General features: G+C 39.9%; 9 protein-coding genes and 1 non-coding gene across 10 annotated transcripts; 5 read left to right on the top strand and 5 right to left on the bottom strand.

The window, feature by feature from the left end:
- Window positions 1-278: 278 nt before the first annotated feature.
- Window positions 279-1,696, top strand: ATC70_006151 (uncharacterized protein; the record flags this gene model as incomplete). The annotated part of the gene is made up of 5 exons (XM_064825430.1): window positions 279-381; window positions 440-550; window positions 598-981; window positions 1,045-1,215; window positions 1,278-1,696. 5 exons carry the CDS (start codon window positions 279-281, stop codon window positions 1,694-1,696), a joined length of 1,188 nt encoding a protein of 395 aa, XP_064680807.1.
- Window positions 1,697-2,486: 790 nt separating this feature from the next.
- Window positions 2,487-4,021, bottom strand: ATC70_006150 (uncharacterized protein; the record flags this gene model as incomplete). Its single annotated transcript, XM_064825429.1, has 2 exons — window positions 2,487-3,670; window positions 3,730-4,021. 2 exons carry the CDS (start codon window positions 4,019-4,021, stop codon window positions 2,487-2,489), a joined length of 1,476 nt encoding a protein of 491 aa, XP_064680806.1.
- A 1,371-nt stretch (window positions 4,022-5,392) lies between these two features.
- ATC70_006149 (uncharacterized protein) lies at window positions 5,393-6,131 on the top strand (the record flags this gene model as incomplete). The annotated part of the gene is made up of 2 exons (XM_064825428.1): window positions 5,393-5,444; window positions 5,515-6,131. 2 exons carry the CDS (start codon window positions 5,393-5,395, stop codon window positions 6,129-6,131), a joined length of 669 nt encoding a protein of 222 aa, XP_064680805.1.
- A 14-nt stretch (window positions 6,132-6,145) lies between these two features.
- On the bottom strand, window positions 6,146-7,868 carry ATC70_006148 (putative NRPS-like protein biosynthetic cluster; the record flags this gene model as incomplete). Its single annotated transcript, XM_064825427.1, has 2 exons — window positions 6,146-7,809; window positions 7,862-7,868. The coding sequence occupies 2 exons, from the start codon at window positions 7,866-7,868 to the stop codon at window positions 6,146-6,148; spliced, it is 1,671 nt and encodes a 556-aa protein (XP_064680804.1).
- Window positions 7,869-8,125: 257 nt separating this feature from the next.
- ATC70_006147 (uncharacterized protein) lies at window positions 8,126-8,919 on the bottom strand (the record flags this gene model as incomplete). Its single annotated transcript, XM_064825426.1, has 4 exons — window positions 8,126-8,554; window positions 8,610-8,657; window positions 8,722-8,842; window positions 8,906-8,919. 4 exons carry the CDS (start codon window positions 8,917-8,919, stop codon window positions 8,126-8,128), a joined length of 612 nt encoding a protein of 203 aa, XP_064680803.1.
- Window positions 8,920-10,558: 1,639 nt separating this feature from the next.
- Window positions 10,559-11,964, top strand: ATC70_006146 (uncharacterized protein; the record flags this gene model as incomplete). Its single annotated transcript, XM_064825425.1, has 6 exons — window positions 10,559-10,852; window positions 10,909-10,994; window positions 11,055-11,120; window positions 11,186-11,204; window positions 11,260-11,593; window positions 11,642-11,964. 6 exons carry the CDS (start codon window positions 10,559-10,561, stop codon window positions 11,962-11,964), a joined length of 1,122 nt encoding a protein of 373 aa, XP_064680802.1.
- Window positions 11,965-12,079: 115 nt separating this feature from the next.
- ATC70_006145 (uncharacterized protein) lies at window positions 12,080-13,066 on the top strand (the record flags this gene model as incomplete). The annotated part of the gene is made up of 2 exons (XM_064825424.1): window positions 12,080-12,856; window positions 12,914-13,066. 2 exons carry the CDS (start codon window positions 12,080-12,082, stop codon window positions 13,064-13,066), a joined length of 930 nt encoding a protein of 309 aa, XP_064680801.1.
- A 4,919-nt stretch (window positions 13,067-17,985) lies between these two features.
- Window positions 17,986-18,057, top strand: ATC70_006144. Its single transcript has one exon. It is a non-coding gene; the product is annotated as a tRNA-Cys (tRNA).
- A 1,060-nt stretch (window positions 18,058-19,117) lies between these two features.
- Window positions 19,118-20,764, bottom strand: ATC70_006143 (uncharacterized protein; the record flags this gene model as incomplete). Its single annotated transcript, XM_064825423.1, has 8 exons — window positions 19,118-19,157; window positions 19,214-19,315; window positions 19,376-19,537; window positions 19,595-19,878; window positions 19,938-20,176; window positions 20,234-20,393; window positions 20,454-20,569; window positions 20,629-20,764. The coding sequence occupies 8 exons, from the start codon at window positions 20,762-20,764 to the stop codon at window positions 19,118-19,120; spliced, it is 1,239 nt and encodes a 412-aa protein (XP_064680800.1).
- Window positions 20,765-22,835: 2,071 nt separating this feature from the next.
- On the bottom strand, window positions 22,836-23,246 carry ATC70_006142 (uncharacterized protein; the record flags this gene model as incomplete). The annotated part of the gene is made up of 1 exon (XM_064825422.1): window positions 22,836-23,246. One exon carries the CDS (start codon window positions 23,244-23,246, stop codon window positions 22,836-22,838), a length of 411 nt encoding a protein of 136 aa, XP_064680799.1.
- Window positions 23,247-23,613: the final 367 nt, after the last annotated feature.

The following is a 23,613-nucleotide window of genomic DNA, read 5'->3' as shown; positions in this document are numbered from 1 at the left end:
AATGCAGCAAGCTCTATAATGTCCCTCTATTTAGATAGAGCTGCTGCATGTGCTGGTTGTTATATGGAAAGCCAAGAATTCATCCTTTCCATGTTCACCCGTTGATTCGAAATGCAACATCATGTCATTCTTCACTTCATCAGTAACAAGTGGCTAAAAACAAATAGACTTCCATTTAAAGCAGGTCTGTACAACAAATGCCTTGGTATTTTTCCCTAGTACTGCTTGGCCATTTTTTTCCTTTTTTTCTTTTCTTTTACCATTTCATCATCACCATTATGTCTGTTCATTCACCATCACGGACATCAAACAGCATTGTAGGCGCTCATTTCAAAGTAGGTAAAAAGATTGGCGAGGGCAGTTTTGGCATCATCTATCAAGGCAAGCATTCGATCATTACTAGCATATACTTTTTCTGATTTACATGGCTTAAAATTAGGCACCAATCTATTGAACAATGAGCAAGTAGCCATAAAATTTGAACCGAGAAAGAGCGACGCTCCACAGCTCCGAGACGAATACCGCACATATCAGATTATGGCAGGCACATGTAGGTAACCAAAAGACAGTGCTACTGTTTAGCTTACTGTTGTATAGTTGGAATCCCCAAAGCATATTACTTTGGCCAAGAAGGCTTACACAACATTCTGGTGATTGATCTGCTGGGACCAAGCTTGGAGGACCTGTTTGATTTATGCGGCAGAATATTCAGCGTGAAAACTGTTGCCATGCTAGCAATTCAAATGATTTCAAGAATACAGAGCGTCCATGAACGAGACATGATTTATCGTGATATAAAGCCAGACAACTTCTTGATCGGGAGACTAGGCTCAGCACAGGAAAACGACATATTCGTGGTGGATTTTGGCATGGCAAAATTCTATCGCGATAAAGTGACAAAGCAGCATATACCCTATAGAGAGAGAAAGAGCTTATCAGGCACTGCTAGATACATGAGCATCAACACCCATCTAGGCAGAGGTATGGTATTTTTTGCATTGTTTGTGTCACATTAGTGCCTCTGATCTCCATTTCTATCTATAGAGCAATCGCGCCGTGATGATTTGGAGGCATTGGGCCATGTATTTCTCTACTTTTTGAGAGGATCTTTACCGTGGCAAGGCATGAAGGCGCAAACAAACAAGCAAAAATATGAAAAGATTGGAGAAAAGAAGCAAACAACCAGCATTCGATCATTGTGTGAAGGATATCCTAGTGAGTATATGTGGGTGTTTATACGCAGGCAGATGATGATTTACCAAAAGCAATGGGCACAGATCAATTTGTCAAGTACTTGCAGTACTCTCGCAAATTAGGATTTGATGAGACGCCAGACTACGCATGGCTTAAAAAGCTATTCAAAGACGTACTTCAAGATTTGGGGGAAGAAGAGGATGACTTGTATGATTGGAGCCTGTTGAACGACGGCAAAGGCTGGCAGAGTGTCAAAAGAAAAAAGCCAGCATCTCGCAAGCGTCTCATGCCTCCACCGCCTCCATTACACAACCAAGCACAGCAACAGCAACACCAGGGCACAGGAGAAGCCCATTTGAAAAAGAACCACCAGCCATTCAAAGAGTGTTCCTCAAGGCAGCAACCCTGTCTACATGAAACAAACACGCAAGACAAGGCCAGTTGCTCCAATATGCTGGCGAATGGTTGGGTAAGGATCAAGGCTTTATTCAATTGTAGATGAGCCTATGACAGCTCTAGTGATGAATAGTAATAAAAAATCATTTTAATGTCAAATGTGAAGAATGCGAAATTTGGTCATGACGATATAGTCAATGTTTATTGATGAAGAAACCCCACACACTCATTCACCACACTCACACTATCAACAACTGAAAAAACCTCCCCAAGAATCCCACCGAGAGATATATATAAGAGTACGAGATAAGAACAAGCCCAAATGTCAATAAACGAAAATAAGTGCAGTGTAAAGAGAGACCACCAACCAGATGCAAAAGGGGAAGAGCAAGCAAGCAAACAGGCGCAAAATGGATGTATAAACGGGCGATACATTACCTGGATATCTATAAAATGAAAGATCAACACATAAAGGGGAAAAAAAAAAAAAAAAAAAAAAAAAAAAAAAAGGGTTGGTGGCATAAAAGAAAAAAAAAAAAAAAAGGCAGATTGTACAAATGGGAACTCGTGGCCGTCGCATGCATTAACATGGTCCGCTCTTAAGGGTGTAATCTCAGCCGACCGTAAGGTCAAGCACCCCTCGATTGTCCTTTAAGTACAATTGAAAGAAAACGAATTGCCAATCCAACGCATAGATCCCCACCAGAGCACAAGATCCGAGAGAGAGAGAGAGAGAGAGAGGCCAAGAGATATCTATGAGACGCCAGCCAGAAACACCAAGGTGAGGAGATCCAGAGGCGGAGGCAGAGGCAACTATGATGAATATTTATTATAGAAATGTAGTCTGTGTTAGTATGATTTGTATCCATAGTGACATGATATACCCGTTCAACAGATCAAAGAGGATTGAAAATGCGATCAATCTCTTCCAGCGTCTTTCCTTTGGTCTCTGGAAGCCAGAAACTGCCGATGAAGAGCACACTACAGCATGCCGCGAAAAAGTAGTAGCCGCCATAGATGGTATTATCCATAAAGATGGGCATCACAAATGTCATAAAGATACCAATGGCCCAGTTCAACCCGTAGGCAAGCGCAATGACCTTGGCACGCGTACGCATATTGGAGATTTCAGCAGGATAAATGTAGGCAACAGGACCCCAACTATAAGCATAAGCAGCTTGGAAAATGAAGACAAAGGCAATGACACAGGCTTGAGCATGCTTGTTGGAGAGGCCAACACTGCCCTCTTCGTCAATGATATTGTAGCCTTGGAACAAACCACCCACAATGTACATGGAAAGACCCATGATGAGAGCACCAGACGCAAAGATACCACGACGACCCAAACGATCAATGAACAAGACTGTCAGCAAGGTGACAACCAAAACCAGAATGTTGCTAGCACCACTGGTAGCCAAAGAGATGGAAGTGCTTCCTACGCCAGCTTGCTGGAAGATGGAAGGCGCATAATACGTGATGGAGTAAGTGCCCGTGAAAGCAGCACCATTACCAGTGAACAGAGCAAACAGAGTGCGTTTCAGATTTGTGCCACGGAAGCATTCGACATAGGTACGGTTACCAAAGGAGCGTTCCACTTCGATTTCTTCACAAATGCATTGATATTCGTTGCGCACTTCGGGATCTTCCACAGTAGATTCATGGAGCTTGGCAAGCACCAGCAATGCCTCTTCTTTGCGACCCTTGTCAATAAGCCAGCGAGGAGAATAAGGCAAGAAGTAAGCAGAGAACAGAAAGACACACACAATCAATTGAACCAAGAAGGGAGTTCGCCATGCCCAGTCATTGCTGAGGTAGGAAGTGCCAAAATTGACAAAATAGCCCACAATTGTGCCCACAGACGACATGGCACTGAATAAGGTGATCAATCGGCCACGGATATCGGGAGGAGCAATTTCAGTGTGGTAGAGTGGGATGGCATTTGTCAGGAAACCTTCACCAAGACCCACAAAGAGACGACCCGCCATGAGCAAACCAAAGTTATAGCCAATGGTCTCAAAAAGAGCCCCAATGCCAAACACACCGGTACCGAGAAGGATTGTGTTTTTACGGCCAATGTAATCTAAAGGCGAATGTTTAGCAAACACCAGATAAAGGTCATTGTAAGATGCAACTATTTACCGCAAACATTGCCTGAAGCCAAACCACCAATAGTGGCTGTCAGAAGCATCATGGCCACCAAAAGAGCAGAGCGATAGGTAGCATCGACATTGAGAAACTTGTCCTTGAATGGCTGCAAGACCATTGTACCCGAGACAGCGCCTGTATCGAAACCAACCACAAAACCGCCACCAGCAGCAATTACACCAGCCATGTAGATGGACTTGCGCCCGCCCCGATGTATAGCTTGTCTTGTAGCTACAGATTCATTGTCATAATCAGATATGACATCCTTGATATTCTTGTCAGCCATGTGGATTGTGAGGGATGAAAAAGAGAACGAAGATTTCTCAAGAGCAGCCAGATGCTTGGTCTATTTATATGCTGAATCCATTTGATTAAGATCCCGAGTCCCCCGAGAATACCATTATACAATACCCTAATGGATTCAGATGTGACTCCAAAGTACATCTTGATTTTCCCTCTTGAGATTGGTATCACCAACAGAAAAAATTAATCTAAAGAAGCGCCTACTTGGTCAAGTCAGGGAATAAAATGCGCAAAATGCGTATGATTCATTTACTTGCTAGGAAATTAGATAATAAACATGTCGCCATGGACAGCTATAAGCCAATGTCAAATTTTTGATCTGCTATTGGAAATACTTAGTTCTGGGCATTTGAATGCCGAGTTCTATTAAAAGATCACCCAGCAATTCATTTTACATCTGATATCCTTCAATACATATGAACAAAAGCGTTTTCAAGATGCTTGCTCTATACTTTTGACAGCTTTCCAAACGATAGCAGCAGTCTGGCTCATCATTAGTAAGTCTATTGTCAGTGAAATGATCTGGGAACATAGTCCAATGAAACATTGTAAGCACTAGCGGAGCAACACCACGTGCTCTGAAAGATAACATTGATAACGAAAACTACATGGCTGCAGATCACTGATTTCATTACATGCACTTGCAAGGAAATACCCGCTGTCCAGTTTTCTGCTCATTACGCAACAATCGCATACCTGACAAAGATGGCAGCTTAGTAAGAGAGATTGTGTCCAATGTGCTAGAAATATTCTTCTTGAGCAACCTTTGATTCAACAAGCATCTTTGCATTGTCATATTATAGCTTCTTGCTTACATTAAGCCATTCCAGGCCAGCAAATGACTCTAGCATACGTGGTGGATCAATAAGCACCAGTTATACTGACACTAAAAGGTCTCCAATGTACAATGTAGCGAATCACAGTACACATCTAGCTGTATTTCCTCTAGATTGAGCTATTTGATGCCCTACCACAGTCAACATAGAATGTATAACAATAGCAAAACGATCTCAGAAGCTACTGTGCCCAAGTATTTGATTGCAAAATTGGCCCTGAATGATTGTTCTTGATGAACACTTTAACTTGCTGACTCATTTTATACTACAGTTCAAATTAGGATCGAAGACTGATTTTCCAGCATTGGAGCGAATCTTATGATGATACCTTGATTAAGCCTGTCGTGATCATTCTTCAGAGGGCTTAACCAAAACTCTCACTGTCTTATTCTAGGTTGAATCAAAAGATTACCATGTGTAACATACCAATTAATCATGGGGTTCACTGGAATACATTTCATAGGCTTTCTTTAGTCCCTCTCTTTCTTGCAAAATTCTGCATACATTCCCCTTTTACTATGTCTGATTCTGACCATTGCAATGAGTTATCGTCCTATAATTTGATAAGAAGTATATATAAACACGCGGACACATATGAGAGCATATATGTATATGTAACATGACACCCATTAACCCATAGATATCATTCAAGACCTGTTTTCGTATAACACCGTCAAAAGGAAGCGAATCTTGGAGTACTACTTTTTTCGAGACGCCACCCTGGTATCACCGGCCATGAGCACGGACGGTGTAGACAATATTCAATACATGTATACAGTATGGCAAGCCATGAATCGAAAAGAACCCACTATAACAAACATCGTTTTTGATGGACATACAGCAGTAATTCATCTCATTCATAACTTGACGCCCAGAGTGTTTCCCAGTTTCGTGCAATTGCAAGTACCAGCCATCACGACACTGTATTTCCGTGAAACAGAATGTGATAGTGGGCTATTAAAGATCTACAGACAAGAGGATAGCTGGACATTGGAAGGCCTAATTCAGTCAGTACCATTGGTGTCGTTTTGGTACAACCACGTCCTGCGAGTGGTAATGGGTAAACTATTAACAACCACAGGCGACATTATAACCTCTGCTATTCAGCAAGCACACAAGATATCCAAGCAGCAGCAACATCGTCACAGAATCAAGCAGCACTGGCAAGAACAAGAGATTGATGCAGAAGAGTCTTATAAATCTGTCAAGGAAACATTGCTAGTGAAAGGAAAAACAAGTTTATTAAACGATGAATAAATAAGAGAGTGGCACTATTCTAATTGCTTTTTGACGGGTGCACATGAGTTGCTGCGTAAATTGACGTTCTTTGGAGCATAACCCTGTTCCCAAGCGAGCAAGTAATCCCAGTGAGGATTAACGTGGTCTTCTGTCTTGTATGTCCAGTAAAACCACCCTACTCCCGCTTCGTAGGCGTCCATCTGCTTCTCCATGAATTGCAGCAAGAACTGTTTGTATTCAGGCGTAAACTTTGTCCAGTCATCCACACCTTCACAGGAACAAGTGGGACAAACGGGCGCTGTGGGTGCTCCTTCTTGCTCCAGCGTACCGTCATAGCGTGCGCCCAATCCAACACCATTCAAGTACTTGGCACAATCGTTTGTAGCTATAGAGAACTCACCCACCATGGTAGGGCCCACATGAATCGTTGCCTCGCCAATGTCCTTTTTCCAGGCAGTGCAAGGGAATTCAGACTGCTGGTTTCTCGGCATGGATACAAGACCATTGTTAAAGATCATGTACAAATGTGTCTCCAGAACCACACGCTCATATTGCTTTCCAAAGAACCCATTCCAGGTGCTGAGGGGGGAGAAGCCATCGTGGTAGGTCAATAGAGGGCCACGACCAGGACCGAGCAGCTTGCGGATGGCATTATAGCTTGTCTGGTACCAGCTCTTGACCTTGGCAGCAGGAATTTTCATCATGGCGGGCTCATTGAGAACACCAAACAAAGGCACCACGTTGGCCCACTCGGGTTTGTCAAAGAATCGAATCATTTCAGTTGCAATTTGAAGTGTTCTGTCTGCATTGGACTCGCCCTGGGTACCGTTCAAGAAGCCGACCATGCCCGATTTACCAGAGTGATTCCAGCCATTTTGCGATCCAGGAGCAGTGTGTAGTTCCACCATCACACGGAGCCCGTACTTCCTGGCCCATTGAATGCCCTGTAGGAGATACTGCCAGGAGATGAAGGGAACAAAAGGCTCATCAGCTAAGACTTGAACTGCCCAATGTCCAGTAGGAATGCGAACATGATTGAACCCCATTTCGGCTATTCTCTTGAAATCGGCTTCCGTAATGAACGTTTCGTAATGATGTTGCAATTGTCGCTTGGCTTCCTCGGGTCCCAGACGTTCACATAAGCTCCATTCGTCAATGACAGTTTGATTTGGCCCAAATTGCTCAAACAGCTTGGGCGTGATAAAAGGCTCCAGCACAAGCCACCCACCCAAATTGATGCCACGGATACGGTCTTCAGCGTTGTAGCGGAAAGGCTTGTTGAGGGGAGGCGTGAAATTATGGGCTTGAACAGAGTCGTCAAAGGGATCTTTGTAGTCGGGCGAACCAGGCGTAATGAGATGAGGATTGCTGTTTGGATTGTTATGAGAGTCCTTTTGCTGTTGATGCTCATCTTTAGCGCTGATGCCAAAGATGACCAATGGAATGACAATGGCAGCCAAGACGAGCAAGGTAATGGACGTTACAAGCAATGCGACTCGGGCTTTGCTGGCAGTGAATCGACCCCACAAGGTAGTTGGAGCAGGAGATGGAGCATTGGCATTAGCAGTAGCATTGGCAGCGGCTTCTGGCTTGAGTTTGTCATCAATGTCAATGTGATTGATGCTCGGCTCTCTTGAGGTTGCCCAACTGGGTGGGTCAGCTTGCTGCTTGTAGTAATTCTCTTGCGAGTTAATATCTATGGCACTGTTAGACGCTGCATCAAACTGCCATGTTTATGGCACACATACTTTGCATTGCAAATGTTGGATACTAGAGAAACAAAAAGGAGAAGAACAGGAAAGCAGCAGGTTGCAAGCTTTTGTTGTATTTTCATCTTGACGCCGAAAGCTTATATTTGTTATACCTGCTAAACAATGAAAAAATACAAGCATGTAGCAAATAAAAACCTACCGCTGTCTGTGCACTGTCATGTTATACGGAATGGTAAATTTATATGTGTATTTGTTTATTAAAAAAGTTTAAGAAAAGCAAGAAGAAAGATGAAAACAGACTTAACAACATCCGCCAGATTGCTTGGGCTCGAGAGAAGCGCCTTGGCCGACCTTGACAGTGGCCTTGGCTTGAGTTTGTTGCATAGTGGAGCCCATTCTATCCTTGATTTGCTTGGCCATGGTCAAGAAAGCTTGTTCAACATTGGTGGCATCCTTGGCAGAGGTCTCCAAAAGGGGTATCTTGAGTGATTCAGCAAACTCCTTTGCTTGCTCAGTATCAACCACCTTTTTATCAACCAAATCGCTCTTGTTACCGACCAATAATTTGTTGACTCCTTCAGCTGCATATCTGTCGATTTCTTGCAACCATTGCTTCACATTGTTGAAAGAATCTTCATCAGTAACGTCGTAGACAACAATGATACCATGTGCTCCTCTGTAATAAGATGAGGTGATTGTGCGGAAACGCTCTTGACCAGCAGTATCCCACTATCAGCTGCGTATTAGCGTCATGTCCTCTTATCATTGTATGTCACACACTTACAATTTGGAGCTTTACAGTTTTACCTTCCAATTCAATGGTTCTGATTTTCTATAGATCAGATACACAATTAAACCAAGTGTCCAAGAAGCACACAAACAAACAAAATACTCACGAAATCAACACCAATAGTGGAGATATAGCTCTCGGTGTAGGTATCGTCAGCAAAACGGAGCAAAAGACAAGACTTTCCAACTCCAGAATCGCCAATAAGCAAAAGCTTAAACAAATAATCGCTATTTCACATGTGGATACATTTAGTCAACACTGTATTTGTTTGCTGTTTCCTTGCTACTTACTACTCGGGGTTCATTTTTCAGCGGTTGGTTTTTTTTCGATTGCGTATTCAAGATGAGGGGAAAAGGGAAAAATAAAATAAAGAGGAAAAAAAAGGCTATCTCTCTGTTGCAGGTTGTTCATAAACACCATCTCTTGCTTGTGCTTGTACCAGCTGCTCACCAAAAATTTAGGGCAAAAAGTCACGATTCACTCGTTACAAACCAATCATAGGCGTGCATGACATCGTTTGTGTTACATTTTTGTTGGATAAACCCATCATTTCAACATGATTGCAAAGCATACAAGCAGCAAGATATGCTGTAGGCCATTTTCTTTGATAGTAATTTGTTGCCATGACAACCAGATGTCAAATTTGCACTGGCAGGAAGGCCTGAAGGTCTGGCATGAAGTCAGCGACGAATGAGTATGGATATGGCTGGATTAAACGGACTATAATGTTGCCATTTCCTTGTAGTATACGACTCCTGCAACTTTAGTGTATGATAATGATGCAATAGTGCTAATACAACTAGCTTCTTTATGCTTGTGCCCTTGATTTCATTCATAAATGTGGAGATTTCAACTCTCCAGTCAATATATTTGCTTTAGTTCCAATTGAACTGTAAAGGAATTTGCCTCGTCATGGATTTAATTGAATTTGCATGATTTTAAATCCATTTGTTTGGTATGATCATATCGATTTTGTTGAAAATAGACCTCGCTCATTTTACTGATGGTTGGTTTTTGTTTGGTCTACTATATAGCTTACTACTACATGATCCAATGATATGTAAATTTGCACAATGTTGCCAATGATCATGGCATTTGGTGACAAGTTGCTCTTGGCCATGCTCAAGAAATCCTGTCATGTTAAATCAAATACAGAGGCCATTGAGCAAATCAGGGCGTAATGCTTTGATGCAACGGAGGGGGTAGATATCAATAGACTTCCAAAATGAACAAGATGGATTCACAGCGATAAACAGAGCTCTTCATGGCAGCCTACAACCAAAGCGATCACTGAATTCAATTTGTTACAGCAAATACTGTCCTTTCTGACAATGCGTGCTTCAATAATCTGAATTAGGTTTGCCCCATGTGTATTTATGATCGATTTCCTATATCAATGATGGCACATTCATTTTGTCAGTATGATTGCACAGGACAAACCATACAGATACTATGACCAATGGGCCTGCTTACCTTGACCCTTATTAAGCATGGCTCCTGTGGATTGAACAACGTGGATAGTGGCCTAATAACAGGGTTTGATCTGTGCGTAGGAAGAAAGCTATTGTATTTAGGTTACATGCGATTGATCCTCTAAACTATAAACAGAAATATGACAAAGCGTTGTCTGCACACAGCATACATGGTCATCGACGCTAGATGGGACAAGAGCCAAGCACCTTGAATCGATAGAAGAAGAGGCGGTTTCATGACATATCGTACTATCCATTTTAATTGAGATGCGATAAATAAAACACTAGTAAAACACATGATAGGTAGGTTACACATTGCAAATATATTATAAATATAAATAAATCTTTTTTTTCTCTTCTCTTTTCTTCTTTTCTTTTTCTCTCTCCATCATCAGAGCAGACTATGTATATGAGCAAATGGGGAATGCCAGTTCTTCCTCAATTAAAGCCAATTACACGCAGCAAGAACCAATGATCTGTACAGCCGATAAGAAGGTGCCAAAGCATCTGCAGCCACTGAAACGAAGGCACACACACAAGAAAAAAGTTGAATCATTGCCAGCCGCTGTTACAGCTGCACCACCACGAGTCCACGAGGAGGAGAATCGAGTACCTGCCACAATATCAAATCATCACATTAATACACTTATACCTAATCAATTTTACAATGCATCCAACGACATTAATCAAATCTTCATTGACCATTCAGCGTCAAGCCCACAACTGTTTCGATGGACAAAAGGCAGACGATTCACCAGCTCTCAGGTAGTGGATAATGAACAGTAAAGAGAGCCATGGCGATTGACTAATAACGTATACAGAACGTTCTTTATCCACTCCCAAATGATCAAACAGAATTAGACAGACAAAGAGTTCAACTCTACATTCTCAGGTGGGCTTTTGAAAGGTGAGTCATACAAATCGAATGAGATCTGCTCAAAGATGCCTTACGAGCAGATGTTCTTAGTCGACATATAACACCACCATCGATAAAAAAGAGGCTATTCGAGGGTATTAAAGTATTGGACGTCGGGTAAGTATCAAAGGTACATTTGAACAAAGCAAGGCAACTCATTGTGACATTTTATATTCTTTTAGATGCGGGCCAGGCCTATGGGTAATTGTGTGCAACGTTGTATTACAGAATATAGATAATGACTCTATTCTCTCAGATTGGACATCCCATCATTGATATGGCGGAAGACTTTACAAAGTCCAAATTCGAAGCTGTCGACATTTGTAGCCTTTTGCCAGCTGATCAGCCCATGAGTGGCAATTTCAATTTCACATGTCACAATGTAACAGAAGCACCTCTCCCTTTCAAGTCTGGCACATTTGATTATGTTCAACAATTCACGTCAGCAATTTCCTACAAGATGGATAATTGGCCTCTTATTCTGGCAGAGATCAAGAGAGTAACAAAATCAGGTGGTTATATCCAATTAATTGAGCCAGACATGTATCCACAGCAATTGGGTCCAGAGGGTGAATTATGGCGGGATCAAAGTAAGTGTCTTTTGTCAGGTGGCGAATTGAATCTCACTGAGCCATTAGTTCACAATGTTCTACGAGACCAATGTGGCTACGAACCTAGAATTGCATGTTATTTAGAAAGACTCGTATCAGACTTGGGTCTTGAAGATATCACAGTGAAATACGTGTCTGTTCCAGTTGGATCCTGGGGCCTTGATATCGGACATTTGTGGGAACAGAATTTCGACGCCTTCTTTGAATCAGCAAGGCCATTCCTGGTGGAAAAGATGCAAATCACCAATGCAACTTATCAAGCAAATACGAAAAAGCTAAAGGAAGAGCTAAAAAGTGGCGAATTCAAGGCATTCAACAACATTTATTTAGTGTATGGGCGTGTAAAATAGGAAAATGTGGGGCTACGGGGCAGGGAATTAAGGAGACAAGTTACGTCTTGATTAAAATTATAGCAAGCCTTTTTTTTTGCATCAGTGTTTCTGATTTTTTTTTGCATTTCTTTAAATGACACCTGACGACTCTTCTTCAGCACCTTCTACAGCTTGTCCTCACACAACTTCCTCCTGTAGTCTTGATGCTTCAATTGCAACTGGATCAATGTCTGTACCGAATACCAGAAATGCTGTGCAGTCATTGACTAGCTCACCGTCCTCATCACCGATTGCGTCTCGCATCTATCCGAATGAGACACCACCTACACAAGCACAAATTGATATCGTCAGATACACCTGGGAACGCGTATCCGAAATTCATCTCGATACAGATGATCCGGCCGTATCTGCAACACATGCGTTCGGCTTGGCATTTTACGACGCTCTATTCAAATTAGATCCTTCATTGAAACTTTTATTTACAAACATATTTCAGCAAGCTAGAGCGTTAGCTGGCATGGTGTCCTATATAGCGAGATCGCCCAACGTCACTGGCTCAAAAAAGCTCAAGTCAGCATCTTCGGTCAGTGATGGATGTGGCATGAGCACTGCGAAATTGGAAAAGATGCCAACGATTCGAGAGATTAATGCAAGAAAACGAAAAGAAATCAATGCAACAACGTTTGAGGAGCTGGTATCTAGTGTTACTACCAATAATGCAAAAGCAGAGGATGACGAAGAAGGGGATCCAGAGCAATTGCTATATAAACTTCGAGAGCTTGGAGCAAGGCACTATTTTTTTGATGTGGAGCCGAGATACCTGGCATTGGTAGGACCAGCAGTGCTGTCAGCGTTAAAAACGAGATTGGGAAAAGAATTCTTGCCAGAAGTAGCAGAAGCCTGGACAAGAGTAAGGTCGCCCAGTAAAGGTTTTGGATAGTTGATAGTAATTCTATTGATTTTTTAGGCACATGCGTATGTCGCTTATCATATGAAGATTGGATTGGAATCACAAGCAGCTTGGGAACAAGGAAGACGAAAATCAGCTTCATTGAAGATGAACTCTGGTTCAAATAATGCTCATCAAAGCGGCCTGAAATCAAACTGTTTGATTCAATAAATGCTGATTAGTATTGCTAATTATTTTTTGTTGTGCGAAAGGAACGGGTTTGAGTGCTACTTGGATGAAAGTGCCCTCAAGATTGATAGCTTGAAATGTGGGTGGTTGTGAGGGCATGGTATCATTACTGATGCAGTAAGTTGATCTTGATCAGAGATGTCCAAAGTAATCCTATTCGTATTTCATTTAATATATGTTGAGCTAAAAAGAAAGTACTCGGGCTAAGCTATTGTTCTTTCAACTTGATGATTTCATTTGTTTAGTATCGTAATCATCATTGTCATCATCATAATAATCATCAGAACGGTATTTGGGCCAGCCAGCAGCAGTGCCGCTCGCCGCCAAAATCGATTTAAACTCAGTTTTTTTTTTTTCGCTCAACATTGACCAAATCTCGTTCATTTTCGACTCGATTGATGTATTTTTTTAAGATTCGACTATAAAAACTGTGATAATCATCCGATGCTTCCTAACACATTCTTGGAGTAATTTTCAAGGCACTTCCAATGGTACCAAATAAAATAGATATTTTGAATGAACTTATTGAGCAGTTCTAGAAAATATGAAATAAGGTTTTGGCCAAAATGTCGAAAGTTTGCATATGAAGACCACATAAAGGTAGTTTCTGAAGTTTCTTTAGATCGAGAGAAACATTTTGATTTGATATATGCCATAGTAAAAGTCTTTATTATCAAGGTCAAAAATGCGATCGTTTGATTTTCGATAAAAACCATGAGGGGTACTCCCCATGGTTTTTGATCGATTTTTGGCCATGTTTTTCTTGGTCCCAAAAGTTGAGCAAAGGTCTCAGGATGTTACTACTACGCGAGTATAATTGTTTGGCGCCATTCCGGCGGCGCAGAAAGGTCAACATGTCAAGATATTAACGCATGAAAGCTGTTTAATTTGGTTGTATTTTTGCTTTATAGCTTTTATTTACATGGTATGAATCACATTCTTGGTAGCTGAAATCTTCTGGAAGGGCGGTTCTGAAGCCTGCGCAGTTTCTAATTCGAATAGGAGAAATTTTGATTTTGGTAAGGCTAGTTCATGCAAATTTTGATGCGTTATGCTGTTCGTAAGCTTGCTAATGATAGGAATGAGAACCCGAATATGCTGCTAGAACACTATGGTTTTACGCCTTTGTTTCGCTACGGTAAATCCTGAAATGAACTAGACTAGATTCCAATTATATAAAAGACCCAAAATAAATGTCATCTCAATCAAGCCATACTACCATCAACAGATAAGCAGAGATAATAATAGTATTAACATGATGATAGTAAGGGTAAAATACTCTAAAAATAAGAGATGACAGATACTAAAGTAAATGTCAAGGATATTGTAATATATTGTAACATAAATAAACCTAAAAAAGATACAAACAATAAAGAGCTATTCTTTACGCATGATTTACAAACCATATATTGAAATATTGTTCTTGATCCATCAAATCAACAACTAAATAACCCATCAATAATATACAAAATAATGGAATCACTGGCAGCTACCAGACTGCTGCCAGATAAAAGATACAAACCAAATAATATTGTAATGAAATAGCCACCCAAACGCAACTTGATTGAAAACCAAAATTCATCAAATAGCACTCATTCAAATTTATGCTATTTGAATCTGTTAATAAAGCGCTCAAATGTACATCAAAAAACCATTTAAACATACTAAAGTAAAGATGCACGCTTATCTCGCTCATCGTGTGAATGAATCACTCCTGATCACAGTGTACTCAATCACACCCATGATGGTCGTAATAGGTGATGGCATCTTTATCCAAATAAAATCAAATCAATAATAAGCATATTCAAATATGACAACTATGCCCTGCTGCTATAGTTGCACAATATCCCAGATAAAGAGTTCCACACCTCAATAACAAACATCACACCTTAAACTGTCAAGGTTACATTAAATTATGCTACGACGATAGCTCACCCAAGCCCGTCAAGGTTACTCAGATCGACTCTTATGGCCAGTGTGTTGCATACAAGCATGCATCTTAGGCTACATTCACTTTCTCCTCAAGCCACCTTTTACAGTGTAGTAGCATAGATGATGTTTATCGTATCACATCACATCTATGTTTACAAGTCCAGTCAATTGTGTGTGCACAGGTGCCTCAGGAACTACAATACATTCAATCTCCCTAATGTCAAGATATCGAGATCCGCCTACACTACATGAAACATATCGACTTAGGTGGCCTCTCAACAAGCTATACCAACAATCCATAAGGCCCCAGTGGCCTGCTATTTATATACCATCTTAACGTAGTAGTCATTGACCAGGGATCTACGATATTTAAGCAAGCTAGATGCCCTGTAATAAAGAAGCTTTTTGCTTTCGTTTTAGATACAGTTGACAACTGATTATTATCATCGACTTATTATTACGAATTCATCACAGCGCTCTTGTATTGATTACCACTTTAAATCAAACATCAACAACATTTGCCAGGTATCGCAATAGTAGCACCTATTGCTCTCTATCATCACTAATTCTACAAGCTAGTTGCAAATGTATAAATACTCTTCTTTTTTTTTACTCGATTCCAGAATCTTCAGTTCATTTTATACACAGATAAGATACAGTTAATCTTCATTGTATTTTACTATTGCTTTATTTTCTTTGTGAAATCTATTAAACCTGATTTCACTGCAGTATATATACTCTTATATTTCCAATGTAATAAACGATATTCTTTACCTGATTAATTTCATACTTTTTCTTATAAATAACTTATTTCTGATAAATCAGTAAATTCAGAGTTTGGTCGGAAAGTGCCTGCTTGCAACAACTAATAAAATATATAGTCTTGAGCGAATGTACGGAGGAAGGGACGTACATCTGGTACACAGAACCCTAACATCATGATAAATTTAACGTAGAGCTATCGAATTGTTTTTGTCTTGTGCGAATCCGGTGAGTACTTGTCGAGATATGGCCAAAAAAGGGTATCGTGCAAAATCATGGATTTTTCTTCAAAATCTGCCTGCGATGGCAAGGAAGAAATCTGGCAACGATTTTTTGGTCAGGACAAGATTGTCGATATTTCATGATAGAGTTATACCAGAGCTTCAAGCGATAGCTTATTCGATAGTGCAGTGAAATCAGGTTTAAATAGATTTCACAAAAAAAATAAAGCAATAGTAAAATACAATAGAAATCAACTGTATTTTATTTTTTGTATAAAATGAACTGAAGATCCTGGAATCGAGTAAAAAAAAGAAGAGTATTTATACATTTGCAACTAGCTTGTAGGATTAGTGATGATAGAGAGCAATAGGTTCTGCTATTGCGATATCTGGCAAATGTTGTTGATGTTTGATTTAAAGTGGTAATCAATGCAAGAGCACTGGCCATAAGGGTCGATTTGAGTAACCTTGATGGGCTTGGGTGAGCTATCGTCGTAGCATAATTTAATGTAACCTTGACAGTTTAAGGTGTGATGTTTGTTATTGAAGTATGGAATCATCCTTTATCTGGGATATTGTGCAACTATGGCAGCAGGGCATAGTTGTCATATTTGAATATGCTTGCCACTACGGCCCAACTGATGTTCTCATGAGCACATCCATGTTCTGTGAGAACACCAGTTGGGCCGTAGTGTTGTTATTGATTTGATTCTATTTGGATAAAGATACCATCACTTATTACGACCATCATGGGTGTGATTGAGTACACTGTGATCAGGAGTGATTCATGTTGTATTCACACATCTAACTGTTCCTGAATCATAATGTCGTAGATTGAATTCAGTAATAAACTATGCACATATGGAGCATATGTAAATAAGCTGTATCAACTTGCAAACGATAACCATGATATTCACATAAGCTAAGTTTCAGTAAACTATTCTCTATATGTCAAAAGATAGCAGATAAGGAATGTAAGTAATTAACGTTGCCAAGAGCAACTAAAGATATTTAGACTGATCATCTATATCTGAAATAATTACCATTTAGCATAAGTGATGAGGATTGACACTAAAACTTAGCATGAGAACGCCATTCTAGACGGGTGTGTAAGCAATCCATAAATCATACATATAAATAGCAGTAGATATTCACTTTTCCCTCTCCTCTTCATCTGATTTTACGAAAATAAACTTATATCCATTCTCACGTACTTTCAGATTTACAACAATTCATTCACACGATGTGCGATATAAGCATGCATCTTTACTTTAGTATTTTTAAATGGTTTTTTGATGTACATTTGAGCGCTTTCATTAATAGATCCAAATAGCATGAATTTGAATGAGTGCTATTTGATGAACTTTGGTTTTCAATTAAGTTGCGTTTGGATGGCTATTTCATTACAGTATCAACGCACCATCAAGAGATAACATACAGTTTTACAACAATTATATGAGTGTGTCAATGCACCTGAACACCATACCAACGAGTAGTAACCCTTCAAGTAAGACATAGTAGATAAGTTAGAGAATTATACCTTGAATCCACCACCTTGCGCCTTTCCCATATACGGTATATTGCCTTTTTTAGGAAATCGAGATAGAGCCAAGTAACCAAGAGAAAGATACACACGTATCAATTTGTCAGGGTTGAAGGGTATTCTGACAGTAATTTAGATCTGCAGGATATCACTGACAGACTAAACACAAACAAGAATAAGAAGCGCAGGTTTAAACCTAGAGCGCCAGCTACCAGGAACATTAAACAGCGATTAACCTGGATAGCGCACAACACTACACAAACTATATTGGATAAAATCAATGTTCAAATCTAATATTAATAAAGCACCTTTTTTATCCATTCAACTAAAAGGCTATAACATCTTCCTGCACACTCTCTATATCTACTTCCATTTATATCTCGATTAGATCTCAGATTGCATATACTACCTGTAAGTATTAGCATCTGACAAATTCATCAAATGGAGGCGTAGCTCAGCGGTAGAGCGGCAGATTGCAAATCTGTAGGTCCCGTGTTCAATCCACGGCGCTTCCTTTCTTTTTGCTCATTCATAAAATGTAGTGCATGTAGAAAATTTTTTTCCTCCCAAATGCTTGCAACTTCTTGTCCAGCTTGAGTTTTTCACATGTAAACAAAAGAAAACAGAAATGTACATAAAAGAGTATACAATGAATCGATTATAATATGGAATCTTACAAATGACAGATATAGAATATAAGAAAAAAATGTAAATATAACAGCTAATGAGCTTTATAAAAGATATGTATTGACATGTTGGTACAATGTAAGATGATTTTTGAGATTTATGCTTTTATACTATTAACTATTCCTTATGTCTGTGATGATGTTCTGGTTAACAAGGATAGAATTGAGATTTGATAATATTTCTGTACTAATATCCTTCGATGAACGAGGGATGGCTTACTTGATTTACAAGGGCTAGCATATAGATCTTTTAAACCTGGTGCTCATTTTATATACGAATAACGTTTTACCCTGTTTCATTAAACTATCACGTCGCTTTGAACCTATTTTTTGTAACAATTCCGAATGGCTGGTGCTGTGGATCTTGAATTATGATACACGTTGAGGTGTTGTAAAGCTTGTTAACAACATTTGGGACATGTTTTGGAGGTTCAGCTTGCAAACAAATGAATTTTGTCTACCACAAATCTCTTGATCTTTTTGGCAGTTTTTTTTTTCTCTCATCAGTAAAAGACGACTCTTTGTATCCTCTCAAGTTAATGTTTTCTGATGAACCGTAAGCACACGTTATCATTTTGCTAAACTATGCCCTTTGTCTGGCTTTATCTCTTCAAAAGAGGAAGAGCTTGACGGGAAAAAGAGAAACAAGCATATGCAACAAGCTTTTTTCAGTGTCTGAGCTTTCACATTATATCCGATGACCTTACGCCTTTGTAAAGCTAACAATAAACCCTTTTCCTATTGAGATATCTTGAAATCATTTCCATGTTAGTAAATGCAAGCATCTGCCACTGCATACATCGCATTGGACCCTATACTGCATGTACAACACAAGACTTTGATCCGAGGTATAAGATAAACTAGTTTATTAAATATATAATCGCAGCTACTACTCCACACCCAGACTATCATCTGTAGGCTCCAATAAGCTATGTACATACGCCACAATTAGCATCTTGCCAAAATGCCATAAATCCAAAATTACCTGTATTGCTTCAAGAGCACACACTCGCCGCCGCTTTCCAAATCAATGTTGTATTGGTAAAAGAATCCTTCCGAAGTAACAACCATGACCTGAGGGGTTGTACTACAAACACAGCAGCATCAACAACATGATCTAAAATCAACATTCAAACAACTAACATACCTGCTCAGAGCAACCAAGCTTCGAACACCAGCACTGGGCAGCTTCAAGGACGCAAAATCCCGAGTAGGCTCCCAAATCTCGGTCAATACATCAGGCAAATACGAGCCAACACTTCCTGCTATATTTCTACCCAGATGCATAGATGATCTTCTCAACATTTGACTAGCAATGATCAAATCAGCACCTTTCTAGATTCTTCCGCTCGTATCGCAGACTTACCCCATACTTGAGCTTCTACCTCTTGAATCCTTGTCTTGCTGCTGCTGCTGGTGTTGCTGTTGCGATTGATCATTGTACACATTTCCGTATCCATTTCCATTCATCGTGGGGCTTCCATTGGTCGATAACTTGAAAATGTGCACTGTTTCCGTATCGCTAGAGACACATAAAAGAGAACTGACGAGATTGAAAGACATGGAATAGATTTTGGCATGCGATGTACCACGTCTAAATTGATATACTTTGGTGGCATCCAAAGTTGAAAAGATGCGAATCACCGTTCCCTAGAATAGGAAAGGAAAAAATAAGCATGTGAAATGCTTTTTACATGCCAAAAACTTGCCTTTTCGCTAGCAGTAGCTAATAATGTTCCCTCTGAATTCATGGAAATACAGCTCACGGCTGATTTGTGTGCTTGCACAATATTCGTGGTTTGAGGACCGAGAGCGTCGAATAACTCTACATCACCTGATACATAGGATGGGTTGGATGATCCACTGCTGGGTGAGAATGGTGACATGGACGAGCGAGCAGGATATGCAATAAAGCAGTTTTCGCTGGAGGGAGATAACGCACAAATAGCTGCGGGATGCGTTAGTTTGAATGGACCATTTTTCATATGTCGAATTTCTGACTTACCTTGAGGATTGGGGTTGGTATCAATGGTGTGGAGCAGTTTCATGTTGCTTATATCGTACAAAAAGATTTGCTCTTCCAATACCACAATCAATCTTCTTCTGTTCATTTTGACCGCAAGAATGGCAGTAGGGAATGATAACTCGCAAATGGTTGTCTGTCTCTATAGAAACAAATTGCAGTTAGTCATATATGTCGTGCCAAGAGGGTTTTGTATGGCTACCTTTGTGTTGATGATTTGCAGCTGTCTTGGAGAAAACGCTGGATGTTCACCAGCACCAACAAGTGCTACAAGTGAGGTGCAAAAGAGCATTTCTACTATACCAGTGCCACCAGCCTCTATAACCATGGTTATTTTATCAGCCAAGGTGTACACTGAATTCACTATTAACACTTACGTTTAGAATAGCACTTTCCAAAAGGATCGCAGTTGTATATTCTGTAGCCTCGCTCAGTACCAATAGATACACAACTGAAATCTTGATTGAAATTCAAAAACAGTATCTCGTTGTTACTTTTATCACCCAGGTTCATGATTGCTTCGAATGATTTACAGGATAAGAAGAAAAGGGGAAAAAGAAAGGCGAGTGAGAAAAGCTTGTATTTTACACTTGAGACTGGAGAAGGGGGGATAACATGATAGGTGGGTGTGTTTAGTGCATAATATCAAGCAAGAGATGAGTATGGCGTCAAATCAAAATTTTGATGCTCTCAAATGTGAATATGATCAATTTAGCCGAATCTTTTCGCTGATGCTCGATGAGACCTTTGATTCGTTCTTCAGTTTGAATCCTTTGCTGTGTGTGGTATTGGTGTTCTGAAAAGTTGAATGACATATTTTAATAGTGGTCTTCTCACAGTAGGTACATAACATTGGCTCTACTTTTTGCTTGATTTCATGTACAGCACTATTATAGTCCTAAAATCACCAAATTGAAAGTGGAATAAGGTCTAATCATCTGAGGTATCAATGCGATTCTGAGCAGGGCGACATTATTACATTTTGCATTTGGATTTGCATTTGTTTGAGCAATTTGCAGCTATTAAGTCGATCAAATGTCGGAAATGATGGCAAATTAAAACATATCAGCAAGATCAGAGCTTAAGAGCCCCTCAATCTGCAATCTTCTTTATATAAGCCTCACAAGCATCTATTGATTTCATGATGCAATTGCCAGCAAGAATATTTAAAACCTCGCATGACTTCCGCTTCAGATTGGGCTAATTCTATAGGTTTTCGACTTGATTGAAATACTTTGTCGGATTCGACTATAAAATTGGGATGGTCATCCCATAACTCTTAATGCATTCTTGGAGTACTTTTCAAGGCGTATCCAATGGTACTAGTTGCAATAGCTTTTTTGAAGAAGCTTATTGTGCAATTATTCAAAGTACCAAAACATGATCTGAGCCAACATGTCGAAATTTTGCATATGAAGATGTGACAAATGAAGTTCTAGGGGCTGCCTTATATCGATACAAACATTCTGATTTAATATGTTCCGTAATAAAAGTTTATTTTTGCGGTCAAAAACGCGATCGTTTGATTTTTGATGAAAACCATGAGGTACCCCTCATGGTTTGGAGCTGGTTTTTAGTTATGTATTTTTGGCCTCAAAATAGTTGAGCAAACGTGTCCGGAAGTTAGTGCTGAATAAAAGCAATTGCTTGGCGTTATTCTGGCAGTCTAAAACGGCTTCTAACGCGAGAAATTACGGCTCAAATGCACTCAAATTTCGCTGTGTTTTGCATGTATGTAAATACTAGAAGGTAGTCCCAGCATGCTGTGTGCCCGAATACTATTTGTTTCTATTGATACAGACGTATAGCATCAAAAAAGTATCAGATCCACAACTACTGGCCGTTTGTGGCGGATACTGATATGATAGTAGTACATATTTGAAAACTGAAATTTCTTCATACATTTCTAGGATTTTCATTTAATCGAGAATACGATGTGATTATAAAAGAGAGCCCACTCGTAAAATACAGCTTCCTTTGAAGACTTGGTCCACTCATTTATCAATTGCATATTGCCATCTTGAATACTCTGTAGCTCAAGTACATCTTAGTCATAAAGTATTTTGGGTACTTTGTCTCTTGCAGCTTTGAGATTGTTCATATTGTGTCTCTTATTATCATTGGGATATACACAAAATTAAACGGTGAGCTCTTGTAACGATAGGGTGCGTTTTCATAGCCTTACAGATATGAACTATCTCTTTTTGAGTTATATCATCAATGGTTTGTGCATCGAAACAAGTCGAGAGTTTGGAAGCGTCAGGCCAGTTTTTGGACCAAAAAGACCATCTATTATGCTTTAGAGAATTTTTCAATAGGCCTCTTCTACAAGTGGTCCATATTTTACATTGCATGAATAAGAGTTGAACTTAACTGCCGTTCCTGATTGGCCTCAGATACGTACAATAAGGCCCTTGTTAATATGCATTATACAAAAGGATTAATCCAACCAGTGTGTGGTGGTAGACATTTGATCAAACACACCATATGACCCTCGTCCCTAGATGGCAACTGCTCCACTACTTGATCAATAATAAATTATGTTTATTCAAAAAAGGGCCTATTCCATACAAAAATCCCCATTTTAGTTGGAATGGTTGTTCTCGACATGGACATTGATGGTATCTCCAGGAGCAGGAACAGCAGCATTGGCATTGGCATTAGCATTGGCATTGGCATTAGCAGCAGCACCGGTGTTGGCATTAGCAGCAACGGGAGGATCGACAGCAGCAGCACCATTGGTACCAAGATCAAGACGAGCTTGGGCATCAAATCCCAAGCCAAGGGTACCACCGCAACAGGGCTTGTGTCTCTTTTGATACTTGTTGATTTGCTGTTGTCTTCTACCTGATTGACGCTTCATGGTCTTGGGATCAAACACCATGTTGTTGGTGTCTATGGGAGCAACCATCATGCCGTTGTTAGCAACGGGTGCAGCACTGACAGCAACAACAGCAGTAGCAGTAATAGCAACGAGCAATTCAAGGAAACGCATATTCTTTAATAAGAGAAGAGAGAGAAAGAAGAAAAGAGAGGTAGTGAGCAATCATCTCGATTTGCAAATCAGGATGGCCTTTTTATATACATTTTACATTATTTGTTATGATCCGAGAACATGTAGACATTCTCCAGCTTCGATGGCCCTTGATCTAGCACATGAAAAGGGTTCTTGATGAGAGCCACACGGAATAAATTCAACTGTACCATTGCCAAAATAGAGATCATGGCCGTTTCATACTATAGGATTTCAATTTTATCAGTGCTGGAGAAATGCATACCAACCGCCCAAAATACAATAAACATTGCAATTGCTATTTGAGGATGGTCCCGGTCGTTTGTTTCTTATTGCTACTACTGTTGTC

The sequence above is a fragment of the Mucor velutinosus genome (genome assembly GCF_035048745.1).
Source record: "Mucor velutinosus strain NIH1002 chromosome Unknown tig00001544, whole genome shotgun sequence".
In the NCBI taxonomy this organism is placed as follows: Eukaryota; Fungi; Mucoromycota; class Mucoromycetes; order Mucorales; family Mucoraceae; genus Mucor; species Mucor velutinosus.
The sequence above is the reverse complement of the archived record's forward strand: the minus strand, read 5'-3'. Positions and strand labels throughout refer to the sequence as shown.